Source organism: Dermacentor albipictus, chromosome 9, assembly GCF_038994185.2.
Source record: "Dermacentor albipictus isolate Rhodes 1998 colony chromosome 9, USDA_Dalb.pri_finalv2, whole genome shotgun sequence".
In the NCBI taxonomy this organism is placed as follows: domain Eukaryota; kingdom Metazoa; phylum Arthropoda; class Arachnida; order Ixodida; family Ixodidae; genus Dermacentor; species Dermacentor albipictus.
The window spans coordinates 17,724,984-17,738,421 of record NC_091829.1 but is presented as its reverse complement, the minus strand read 5'-3'; the positions used below and the strand labels follow the sequence as shown (position 1 = coordinate 17,738,421).

Sequence of the window (13,438 nt, the reverse complement as noted above, 5' to 3'; positions counted from 1 at the left end):
CCTAGGCCTCCCAGCACCCGCTTGCTGGCATTCCCCCACGCAGTCTGCGCGGGCACTGTCGGCGCCATTAGACAATTGACGCACTGTTTCCGTATGCCGCGTTGCATCACCGCAACCTCGACACAGCACACAATGCAAACACCACCACACCGTCGTGCCGACACCAGTTGCACAAACGAAAAAGGTGGCCTACTCGCAGTGTCGTGCACGAAGAAAGAAACAATTCAGCTGCTGGATTGTGTTGACATGGCTTACTAAGCTGAGACCGAAACTGCTGTAGCTACGAACGAGGCAGAAACGATGATGAGCGGGGATTTGCAGTAGCGCCACTTCGTGGGGCAGCAAGGAGGCTCCATTCAAAACAAAAATGGTGTTCAGCAAATCAAACCATGCACCGGTCAGAGTCAGTGCATGGTGCTATCAATCGAGTTGGCTCAAGGAGTGTCAGAAAAATCAGACGAGAGGTTGCAAGGTGTCCAAACTTTTGGCACTTGTTATACATTATGGTCTATGGGGTGCCACGAAGCAGACCGAATAATCGAGCATGTCCGAATTTTTGGAGTCCGAAAAATCATTCGGCGACTATACGCATAAAACTTATCTGATCATGGCATGAAGCTTGCCTGTAGTACTTGGCAATCTGATGTAACAGCAGAAGCTCTGTCCTGTTCGCTTTGCCTTCGGTGCCATACGAAGTCATCACTGGGTGTAGCTTGCCTACAGATGACATGTGACTCGGTACTGCGATGTAATACTGAGTCTCCGAAACCATCGTACACTACTTGAAGAAATTTTTGATGCATTAGATAACGCTGATATATCATAAGCATTAGACGTGATCCGATTCAGAGCACCATAGAAACCAGCTGAATCTACCATTTCCCAGAGGTGTCACCTGTCTAAGCATTCAGTAAAACCTACTCTACTATTACTAGTGTCGTAGTTTTCGCTAGATAAAGCTCCTAATATCACTTGATTCACACAATTTTTATTCCTTTGCTTCAACAAGAGTGAGAGGGAGGAAGAACTGCTTAAATTTGCCAATGGAGAGATGAAGCATACGGTCTTCGTTTCAGATTTGCTGTCTCTGCATGCCATTCCAGAACTTTCTTTATTAGAAATGCTGAGACATTGTCCACTACGCTGTGTTTTATTTTTAATTAATTTTACTGCAGTAGTGTATACAGTGACTTGAAGACATTGCGTTAAATCAATCTCCTGTCTTTCTTTTATGCAAATGTATGTTGTCTGCATGTTTGTGTCTGATCCATGACCTGCTTTGCTTATGTGTACATCTTTTTCAATGCCTTCCATGTTTGCTTTTCATGCTCATCTTGAAGGAGGGCCGCAGGGTAGGTTATGCATTTGACTGGTAGGTTATATCTCTATGCACGCATATGCAAGGCTACAGGGTTGTGTGGCCACAAAGGCTTGAGAGATTAATTGTAGCATTCTTGCAGCATATTCTACTAATCATTTCAGAGTGCTTCAGCCATGCTTAAAAGGCTGTGTAATATAACTAGGCTTAACTGCAAGCATGAGTCAGCTCAAATGATGATAATGAAGCCAGGCCATCCTAAGGCTGTTTTCTGCACTTACTGTACTGCACAACCTTAGTGGCACTGCCAGAGTACAGCTTAATACTTGAATATGCCATTAAAATTGAAGAAAGGCATGTCGCTGAAAAATTAAAACTGCTTGCCTTATCGTAAGGAGGCTCATTGTTCAGAAGTACAGAAAGTTAGGCTAGTGTGTATGGGTTCATTTCTTGCGCAATGACACCACAAAAAGACGTGTGCGGTGTGTGTGTCTTTTCTGTAGCATCATTGCGCGAGAAATGACCACTCATTCTTTACTGTACTAACTGCAACCTTTGTATTGCAGGATGACGTGGAGCGCAACAGGTTGCGGTCATATTGGAAGCACCTTAGTGCCGTGATAACAGGCTGCGTCTGCCTCTTTATCTTTGATCTGTGTGAAAGGTAGGCAAACACTATATAAACCTTTTAGTGGCTGAGAAGGGCTAACATTTTTCTGTTCCAGGGGGATTCAGATGAAGAATCCTTTCTACAGCATCTGGGCAACTCATGTTGGCAGCAATCTTGCAGTATCCTTTGGGAATGTTTGATTATATGAGGATATTTCAGTGCCCAATCTTGCTGCTTATTTAACACACAGCAGTGTGCAGCGATCTCCTTTGTGTGTTTGTAGTTCACAAGATGATAAACTGAGTACAATAAAATATTGTTAATTTGACCCTCATTAATTCGAAAAATCTGATCATTTGGGCTCGTCTTGAGGTCACGGCAGGCATATGCAATATTTAATGCAATGAAACTCTTGTTAATTCGGACGTATTTAGCTGCACATCGGTTAATTTGGACAACTCGGAGCTCGGCAAGCACGGAGCGCCATAAATGTGCGATGCAAAAGAGCAAAAACAGCATTAATCCCACCTATACAAAGCGGCGGAGTTTGCAACGCCATAGTCATCATTGAAAATTGTACGTAAATGACAGCAACGTGTTGCCCCGCTCCCGACTTCAACTGAGGCTGTAGCTGCTTTGGCCCTTCTACACTGCTACTGCGGCACAATAGAGGGCACCGGCCTATCACTTGTGGATCGTTTAGTCTATGTTGCGGACTCGGTGTTTAAGCATGCGGCTGCCAATATGAAGCAGGCTACACTGCTGCAGTACTTTCAGCCAAATAGATAAATACTTTGTGTGAAGCTTCAAGTGAGTATTTACTGCACCACGATTGATTCGCAGAAGTTTTTGACGTTTATATTTATGTGACTTTGTATATCGAATTCTGGCTATATAGAACTATTGCGCAATCACCGCACTGTTTGATATGTCGAGTTTCTACTGTAATTAGCTTTGCTCCGAGTCAATCATATAAAAGCTATTAAATTTTTAATTATAAATTTGGGAGCTGAGTTGCAAAGCATGTATTGTAGCAGGTATGTTTCTGAATATATGAAGAGTACAACTTGTCATTTTAATGTGTTTATCTATAAATCTTAGACAAAGTTATAAAATTCGAAAGTTGCAGCATTGCAGGTGTGAATATATCTTTATGATTTTAATACTTCAAAATGTTGTCATGTCCTATAACACTATATTATAGTGGTTATGCACTCTGACTCTACCGTTCAAGCAAATAGCAGATAGACAGTGCCGTTTCTAAAAGTTGGGACTTGCAATAAGTCGTTTTTCAGAAAAATGAAAAAAACTTTGCGTCCAATAATATACATTGCAAGCTACTAGATTGGGTAGCTTTCTTCTGGAGTAATATTGAACAATTGTTTTTGACAGGAAAGCAAGCCAGAAAGAGGCTCTTTTGAACGAGATTGAAGTGGCGTATCTTCGATTTATGGGTGCTGTATAAATATAGCATGTTTTTTTCCTCAATGACACGTCCTTTTGAGCTAGATGTTTCTCAGTAAACTAGCCATGATATGTAGATATAACAGAAGTGATATTTTTTTTCACCAGGGCCCGTCTTGGGATCGTATTACAAGATTTGACTGTACTGTATATGAAAGTGTGTTGCCTTCTTATTTCTTTTCTTTCTTCATTTTTTCTAAATTTTTGTTCCCCAAGACCCATTTCTCGTTATTGTATTACAACATTTGACTGTACTTTATTCTGTTTTGTAATTGCGTGTTCAGCTTGATTCCACGAAGTTGTGTTCCCCCCCCCCCCCCTTTTTTTTAACTGTGGTGTCAATGTAGTATCCTCGAAATTCTTGCCTGTGAAACTGGAATGAAACCTTGACTCCTGGTATCCTCACAGCTGGCATTCATCATAGCCGGTGGGGTTTCAGCTGGAGTTTACTTCCTCTTCCTTTCCTACCTGCTTTATCGTGTGCTTCGTAACATTAGCTTCAAGAGGAGTGCACTCCCAAGTATGAGTCAGGCACGCCGGATGTACTATGAGGTTGGTTTTCTCATGAGGTGACACAAGTTGCAGGATTGTGGTTCCCATCTGTGATTGTGTTTGGAACTTTTCTTGCAGGGCATTATATACAGGTTCAAGTTCCTGCTCCTTGCCACTCAGATCTGTGCCGCCCTCACCGTTATTGCCTACATTATTGGACAGGTCTGTGCATATATTGTTAAAGCCACTCTTTATCGCTCAGTAAAAATTCGCTCATTCTTGAGGACAATTATACAGTAAGAACTTTTAATGAATTCACATCTGACGCGAAACTACCTTTATTATATGTAATATTCCTTATAAGCAGATATTTATTACACTGTCTGAAATGGTCTATATCTGTCTTCACTGTAGTGAGCTTCAGCTGCACACCCTTATAAAATTAGCAAGTTCGCAGACACTTAGCTGTGTGGCATGCTTTCATTGTTAAAATACACTGCAGACTACTTTGATGACAAACTTTAAGGGATCATTTGTCTTTCTTTAACAACCAAGCGTTAACTAGGACCAACCATGTTCATCATTCGCCTACAAATTTTCTATAGTTTAAGCGATGGTTAGACGCACTGGTGCCACCAGCTTAACTGGACGTGGCCAACGTGCTCTGACGCGCTGGGTGTCTAATGACACTTGCTCACCCAGACAATCTGACAGCAATGAGAAGATACCGAACTGAGGGAGCGGGAGGCTGAAGCAGTGCGGCACCATTACCTCTGGGTTACTTATTAACTGGGATGAAGGTCAGGTGCATGCAAAACAAGCTTCGCTTACCCCCATTTTCTGGTAGGGGAAGGGTTGGTCTTCTTTTTTTCTTTCTCTCCTAGAACACTTAATAATTCACTTTACCTTAAACGTATATGCTCCCGAAGTTAGTTCTTCCTCTAATGTTATCTAGGACATTGCCAGCTGGCATTTCTTCTTCGACTGGTACTGCACTGAATTATGATTGAGCAAGGACAGTTACATTATTTTACGCATCTGCAAGATGACAGCAGTGTACATTGCAAGACTTGTCACTGTGTTTAGGAGGTAACTGCTTCATGTTCTCCCTCCAACTGTCCCAGGTGAGCGAGGGTCGCTGGAAGTGGGATGATGACATCGACCTGGAATTTACGTCGGCTTTTTTCACGGGGGTCTATGGCATGTGGAACCTTTACGTCTTCATGCTGCTTGTCCTGTACGCACCATCTCACAAGTATTACCCCACACCCGCTGGTGAGTAAACCTCCTTCATTTGTCCTGTCCCCCCAATTTCTCTAAAGAATCTATTTCGTGATAAGCTACTCCCACTTTTCTTAAAAGTTATGCATTCGTTCGTTTTCTTGCACCTAAGATCCTTGGTATGTTGCCCATTTTTAAAAACTAGAATCTTTAACTTGCACAACACCTGTTAGAGCAAGGGAACATAATCATGGCCCTGCCCCCAGTTGTCGGCACACCCAACATTGGGCTGTGGGTTTGAAGATGGAACAGTTTATGAAAAAAGCCATGGCAAACACACATTGGCAGCAAACATGCAATAGCAGGTTGAGCTTTATCATGTCGCTGTCCCTTAGAAGTGCTACAAATTCTAGTTTGTACATTTAAAGCTCTATATAATAAACATGAACATAATAGTTTGTTTAGGCCAGCCAGCCATGGTTCAAAGGGATCTCGGGAGTGGCCGACCTCCTAGTGCAAAGTACGATTGAAACATGCACAAAAGGCAAGCGTTGTCTTGTGCGTTGCAACTCGGCAAGCAGAGTTAAGGCATATTAGCCGGTTTTTGGCGCATGCCACGAGTTCAGGCCATTGAAGGGAACATTGCTAAAAACAACGACGTCGAAAGGCGTCCAACGGTGGCAGTGGCGTTGGTAGTGGCAGTGGCAGTTGTTGGTAGCGTTGGGTTCCGCAATCCGAGAGAGATGTACCAGGCAGCACTGGCAGTGTCGGTTGTGAGCAAGGCGCAGCCCCTGTGAGGCCATAGTGCGAAGCCACAACCTTTCGCAGGTTGTCGTAGATGCACGGGTCTGGTAGAAGTTGGAGCTTTGAAAGAAAACTGTCTGGCAGCTCGGGACATGCGTGGAGATAGCATGAGTGCTGGTTACTCAAGTTGTTGGTGTAAAAGTGATTCTTGAGCTGAATAAACCAAATGGCAGAGCTGCTCCTGCAAAACTTTGGTAGGCCATGCATTCGTGGAAGGTGCGAGCACAGAACATCGTTAGGTTAGCCTGCTGCTTGTGGTGAAATCTCAAGTGCTGATAGCATCAGGGTTAGGGCGGTCGCTGAAGCCGTAGCAAAGGTTGTGCTTGTGGCCTACGAGAGTGAAACTTGCGCTTAGTGGAGCTGATGGGAGAGCCTCTGAATGGGTGATGAGTGAGGCGCCCCCGAATGGAAAACGAACTTTCAGGAACGTCTATGGAAGGAAAGTGACAGGCCATAGAGTAGCCAAAAGCGCTTGTGTTTGGCCCAGTGAATTCCTTGGAAAGAGTGGTCACGCAGCTGCCTGTGAGCTGGGACCAAGTAGAGGTTTGAGCCTGGGGTCAGCGCATGCTGACGACCGGTACTGGTGGACGCAGGTGATATAGGATGGCAAGACGCAGAATGACGCGATGGTTCAGATGGCGAGAGCTGTTGCGACAGAGGGCATGCTACAGGAGAGTGAGCGCTCGAGGTGATGTAGCGAGCAAGGACGGCTGCTCGCAAGTTCTCGTAGAAGTCAGGGCCAGGGATGTTGACCGGAGCCTGGGACCTTGTTGAGAAGGAAGTGGCTGTCCAACTGGATGAACCAGATGTTCATCATGTCAACGTAGAATTCTCGGGCGCCGTACAACCGTGGAACATCTGCCGGACCGCTTGAGGCCACGACACTCGTGTTGGTAGAGTCGGTGTGCTGATGCTGGCATGGCTGGGCTGACTTGTCCACGGTCGCCATTTTATGGCAGGTGGCATAAAGAGATAGGCGCTGTAGTCACGGTTTATTTAGGCCGGCAAGTCATGGTGCAGGGGGCTCTCAGGAGCAGCCTACAGCACAGCCATTCAGGTTTAGTACGATAGCATGCTCGATTTTACGCTACATGCCCGTAAGCCGTCTTCTTCACCGGTTCTGGAGTAAATAGTCAAGCCACTGTAAAGTAAATCCTAAATAATTATCACTGATATTGGCATGCAATGAACTATGAAGGTGAATCTTCAAGTCTTTGCCCCTATTTTTTAATTTTTCTTAGCCAAATTATGGCTGTAAATGCAAAGTCAACATATCCATTCCCAGCAGTGGACCTTTCTTGAACCAGTTTGGCCTTATCTGCTGGTAGCTCCGTGGCATGACGCTGCTGTCAGTTGAAGGTGGCGGTTGAGCTTCGCACATCCACGACATACGAGCAACAAAGTATGATTCATTTTCTGTGGAGCAAGGAAAGAGTGCCCATCAAAATCCATAGGGAAATGCAGCCCATGTATGGGGAAAGATGTCTCACATTGAGAAATGTGAGGTGGTGGTGTTGACAGTTCGCAAAAGGCCGTGAAGACTTGCATGAGAATGAGTGGTCGGGGAAGCCACTCGCGTCGCTGACTGACAACAGGAGCATCTCAGATTTAGTGCTGCGATCGGATAAATGGTCTGAACCGGTGTGGAGACTATGTGGAAAAAAATAGTGTGAGGTATGCAGAATAGTATGTATACTTATAATTACCTGTATGTACCTTATTTTGTGTAATAAAAAATAGAGGCAAGGAGTTTCTGATTCACCCACGTATATGCTTATAATAGATATTGGATCTAACGAAGGTATTTTTGATTTCGAATGCGACTTCATTAAAACAAGACTCAACTGTATGACTGGCATGTTCTCGCATTATATGCAAGTTTTCTGTAGCAGAGCTTTTGCTTAAACCTGTAATTTTGTCTTTAATCTTTCTTTGTGCACACGGTGAAGTTCCTTCATGGATTCTTTTAGAAGTGTCTAGAAAGAGTGCATGCCTTACTTTGCTACTTCGATCCAGATCACTCCACAAGCCAGGAAGAAATCGAATTCAGCCGGCTTACCACGACAGAGCCTGTGCCCACGGAGCCTACAGAGTCATCATCACTGACAGAGTTCGCTAAAAAGGCAGCCTTGGATTAGTTTATCTCGGTTATGCAACTAATCAGTCCTCCAGTTTTTTTTTTTTATCTTTCGCTTTTTAGGACAATCAAGGTTTATTGGCCCAACACTTGCAAGACCAGCCATATGAACAGGTATTTTCTCCCAGTATTGCTGTAAAGCAGTACTTCCCAAACTTTGCTGCCTGGAAGCTTGCTCAAATTGACAATACCAAAAAACAGTAATGCAGCATGTGTTTGTGTCAGCATGGCTGCAGACAATCTGCTCGGATAAAAATCTACAAACGGCAACAACTTCCAGCAGCAAAATTTTTGCTGATGACATGTGTGAGTTCAGTAGTCAGAGCACAGTTTCTCAACTCAAAATTAAAGTCCAGGTGCTACCATTCTCACTTACGACTCTGCGTTCGAGTACAGCCTCTGCTCGTCCTCATTGGAGCCAATGCACTAAAGTCAAAAGGGAACACGTACTTTGCAGTGTTTACAGTTTCTGCTTGTAGAAACGTACTCTTTCCAGAGTTTTGAAAAACTGCCATTAGCTTGTTATTGTAATTGTTGGCAGTCCATGAAGCTCTTTAGTTGCGTTGGTGACCGCTTGGCTAAATATGACATGGCTCCCCTTAGTCACAAGTTTGGGAAGCACTGAGGCAGGACCAGTGTGAATAATCATTCAATACTCTGCTGACAGCCTTGCAGGCATTTTGCTCGTAACTGATTGCAGTAGTTATGTTAGGTCTGTTCATGTTCTTTTTGGAGTCTCTGGGTTGTTTCACATTTTTGTTCAGCTAGCTTCTATACAGCTAGACTTTGTAGAGACTTTTCACTATGTAGTTCAGTCCATACTTGCCTATGCTTCATGGTTTACTTTGTACTTCTTTTGAATGTTCGAGACGATTTCATTTTTTTTTCTTCTATACGACATTGTCTTGATTTGTCACAGCTGTTTCAAGGCTCCCTTTGTGTGTCGCATTGTGTGTGAAAGTCCCTTTTTTTTTTAAGTTTGGTGAACTGTGTTATTGTCATTGCCATGTTTTTGTTATTCAAAATGGGCATTTACTTGTATGTATTGTCCCCTGGTGCACTACAAAGTCTCAATGGCTTTAATAGCTCTGTTTTGTAGATGCGTAATTATGATGGTTCAGGAGACTCCCCATTTCCTTTGTTGGTATGTTCACTTCACACATCTAACTGTGGCAGCTGTTTATATATGTATACTCTATTTTGCAGTGGTATCTACAAAGCAGTGTGGTCTATGTGGATTGGTTTGCTTTTACTTCCACTGCTAATAGCACATAGCACTTTTTCATGACTGCACCTGCAATAAATAAGTTAGTTGGTCTATTGCTACTTAAATTATATTTTTGCACAAACTGGGTTCTTTATTATTTTTTCCCTGTGTGCTTTTGTCATGTCAATGAAAGTTTTGGGGCCAGTGAAGTGTTGTGTCAGGGTATGGTTCTGGCAGTAAAAGCGAGTTCCCGGCTTTTGGAAGAACAGCTTTAAATGGTGTGCGCAAGTGACAACTTTTTTGTCAGCAACCTTTATGAAAACTGTGATTTTTGTTTTCTTCTAGCTTGCTAAAAATTGCTAAAATAGGTTGTGCATCAGTGGTTAGTGTGTCATCTTTACTGCACATATTTGCTTGTCTAGCCGTGTGCCAAAGGTATTGTGTGTACTTGCAAGAGCAAAGTTCAGCTCTTACATTCCTTAACTGGATGCATTTGTGAGGAAAGTGCTTAAGTGACATGAACAAAGATAACATTTGAATGAGTCAAGTTCTGGTGACTGCTGGGAGCAAATTTTTTCATGTTTGAAACTTTTTTTCATAAATTAGTAACTCTAGCTCTGCAAGAAAGTGAGCATTGCACTTCTGTAAATAGAATCTAGAAGAGCCTTTTAAGCAGGCAAAGTTATATTAACTTATTCCTTGTGCAAAAAGGAGTAGTTCCACACTACTTTTGTCCCTTATTCTCTAAGTAGTCGTGTGCATGTACGAATTTTATTTGCCTTATATACTCTAGTAGATGAAGCTTCCTGAACTGTAAATGTAATTTTCTTAGTTCTGGGTCCACAAGTGCGAGTATGGTTACATTTATAAAAATCTACAGGTTTTTTTTTTTTGTTAGCTTTTGTATGATGACCTAAACTGAGTCTTCTCAGAACAGCTGCTAGAATAGTAATCTTTCCAATGCAAAAACACATCCATATACTTTTAGCTATTTCATAAGTGCATTTCCACGTCTTGCATGTATTTCAATGGATATGGCAAGAGCTAAAACTTTCTCTTAGAAGTGTTTCATAGCATTAGAATGTCTGCACGTCGTCTTGTGGCATGAGCTGTGCTATTATTGGAGTGCAATGGCATGTGTTTAAAACTTAGTTATGTGGTGCGCATTTTTCTACGTGCAACTGCACTCTATTTCTTTCACACTTTTTGTTACCTTACATAACAAAGCAGTGTGAACTTGGTGTGTTATGTAACTGGCACTTTTCTAGGCATTTAAGTTTTGATATATTGCTTCACATTGCAGAACCTGGAATGGAACTGTCTTTGCTAATGTGAGCCAGTTTTGCAAAATAAACGGTTTCCTGTCGAACAGTGCTTTTACATATCTCTATATTCAAGTGTTGGTCATGTGAATATTGTGAATTTATGTTAAAGAGAGGGTGTACTTTGTTCCCAGTTCCAATAAAAATGGGCTGCACTGGGATTGTGAGACAGAAATGAACCTTGCTGATACGATTGTATTCTTGAAAAGCACACAATTGCTGTTCTGATATTACTAACCTAAAGTGCCAAAATTTAGTCTTCCAAGGTCAATAAAGTGTAGAACGGACTGTAACGATCGAAGTATAGGAAAGGCTTAAAATGAGGCAGGAAGAGGGCAGTGTAAATTAGTGATCAAATGCTGCTGGAGGATATTCAAGGCAAGATTCAAGAAGTGTAGATTGGCAGACAGAACAGTTGGTGGGCCATTAAGATAACTGGATTGGCGCTAAGGAAAACAGGCATTGTAGAGATTAGATAGATTAGTTAAGTAAGGAAATTGCACAGGTGGTATGGCAATTGAGCAGTTAATGCAGTTCATGCAGGACAGGCTAAATTGAAATTCTTAGCAGAGAGTTTTGCCTGCACTGAACCCATATGGACCTGAGGACAGTAGGGTACGTACTGCTGATGAGGGTATCTGTGGAACTTGGAAAAGCTGTCTTGGAGTAGACGTGTCCATACGATTGATTTGAATGAAATTTGTTACAATCAGAAAGGAAGCCCAGTGATGGATGGGAGCATATATGCACCTAATCTATGAACAGTACATACCTTTATCCCATCACAACCGAGTCAACTTCCAACATGGTTGCGGCAGGTGCGCTTGCTTACATTAGTTCTTTAGTTATGTAACAAATCCATCCATATCCCTTTGCGCTTGTTCTCTTGTGGACACCCATGTATGTAACATTGTGGAGTAGGTACTGCATTGTTTCATTCCTGCTGTATCCTGTGCGAGAGCATCTACAGGCTGGTCGTTGTTGACAACACTGGCGCACAAGGTGGAAGTAGCATACACTGTAGTGCCAGGCTGTGACATGCACACAAGCTGCTGAGGTAACTGCGAAGGTTGGCACCAAACCAAGCTGTTACACTAAGCATGTTAATGGCAGCAAGGAAGGCCTGCTGTAATTGCAATGAAGTATCTAATTGCCCACAATAAAATGACGATTCATGCGGCAGCAGACCCAAACAGTGCTGGCAGCATGCTACTATGGTTACGAATGGCGCTAGCTAACAAACACTCTGGGGCTAAATTAGTCAAACACCTTCATAATGAAGTGTTTCAGACCTCAAAAATCCTTTGTTATACAGGTCATTTCGTTGTAAAGATTGCACACCGTAACGCTAACAATAGAGCAGGCTGAACACGTTCAACAATGGAATTTTCTTTAAATGGGAATTCAAGATAGACGTGTGAAATAAATTGCTATTTTTGGCACATATTCCATCTGGCCGAATGTGCCTCTACAGCCGATCTTGTCACACCGATACTCATGGCATGCTCCACAGCCAAACGCAGGAGTGACGCCAGGTAAAGATGCAGCTCATTTAATTCAGCAATCGCGTTCCTTGCCATAAAAATTATTACTTCGTTCACGGGCTCATCACTGTTGTCATCATTGACGTTTGCGTCCGTTCCGCCCTAGAAGGCTTTGAAGACGCCTTCGGACCTCTGGTTATGATAACGACTTTACGTCGCCACCAATGACAACCAATCCGTCAGCCGCCGCACTCACTGCTGTGCTACAAGAAGCTGCGTAAGAGTTAAGTGATTCCTGAGGCAGTAATATAAAGCATAACTGTAACACTAGCTGGCAGCGGCATGTTTGTGAATTGCGTCGTTAATGCAGAGTGGAGCTGAGTAGCGTCTGCGGAGGGCATGCAGAGTGGCACCACTATGTGGCGTTTGTTATACAGCAACAAATCAGCCCTCAGTACGCGTAAATTTCTTCATTGTACAGACGAATTTGTTGCACTGGTCTTTGTAGAGGCATTTGCAGTACGAATGAAAGATGGAAATTAGGCTGGGATAATAATCAACCCTTCGTAATAAAGGTGACTTCGTTGTAAAAACACTTGTTGCAGAGGCATCAATTCATCTGTACACATACATAAAAACCCAAAAATGTGGACAAGGGATCGAAAGCGCCACCAGCGCTTGTCTTCATCGTTCTTTCGGTCTTTCTATGTCCTTCTATGTACGCGCTGTAAGTGATGTTTACTGTAGCTTATTTGGTAAAGCACTGCACGCATACTTCTGGGATATATGGGTTCAGTGGACACCTTTGGCTTTTTGTCCACTTTTATTTCCCTAACTTGTTATTTCTGCATTTCAGTTAAATATAACAAATAACTTCACCTATAGCGTGTTCTCTGGCTTCATTGCTACTTCGTATATATCGGTTTAAACTCATTTTGTTTTTCTCCTAATTGTAGCGTCCCTCTGAAGGGGTGTATGGTGCTGCAGTGTTCCACCCAGCTTCTTCAATGAACACAATACACATATGTCTTACACCTGCTGACTTTAAGCTCCTACTATGCTTCGTTACGATAAACTTTCCGTTGAAACTGGCAATACGTGTGTCAAGCAAGACAGAAGGCAGGAAGTGGCCAACATTGGTAAAGCAACATATGTCGCTCAAGGTGATGTTTCGACAAGGGGATCTACGCAAGATGTTCGAAGCCTACTCGATAGGGTGTGAAAAGGACACGTGTGGGAGAATGCCGTCAGTGGTTCTGTTACAGAAAAAAATTGCCTACTTGAGCAGTTAATGTGGTGGTAGAGTAGTTTCTCCCTTCCTAGCCACGTCCCTCTTTTTCTGCCCCGCTCGTACTGACCTCCAGTCTTCGCACCTTTTA

The 13,438-nt window shown here is 42.9% G+C and overlaps 1 protein-coding gene across 1 annotated transcript in view; it reads left to right on the top strand.

The window, feature by feature from the left end:
* wls (Wnt ligand secretion mediator) overlaps positions 1 to 10,622 on the top strand; it is a 33,081-nt gene extending 22,459 nt beyond the window's left edge. Inside the window, exons 8-13 of the mRNA XM_065434105.1 lie at positions 1,885 to 1,982; positions 2,044 to 2,107; positions 3,801 to 3,944; positions 4,023 to 4,106; positions 5,009 to 5,159; positions 7,926 to 10,622. Of these exons, the coding sequence (XP_065290177.1) occupies positions 1,885 to 1,982; positions 2,044 to 2,107; positions 3,801 to 3,944; positions 4,023 to 4,106; positions 5,009 to 5,159; positions 7,926 to 8,047 (663 nt within the window). The 3' untranslated portion in view covers positions 8,048 to 10,622. The remainder of the gene's footprint in view (positions 1 to 1,884; positions 1,983 to 2,043; positions 2,108 to 3,800; positions 3,945 to 4,022; positions 4,107 to 5,008; positions 5,160 to 7,925) is intronic.
* The last annotated feature ends 2,816 nt before the right edge of the window (positions 10,623 to 13,438 follow it).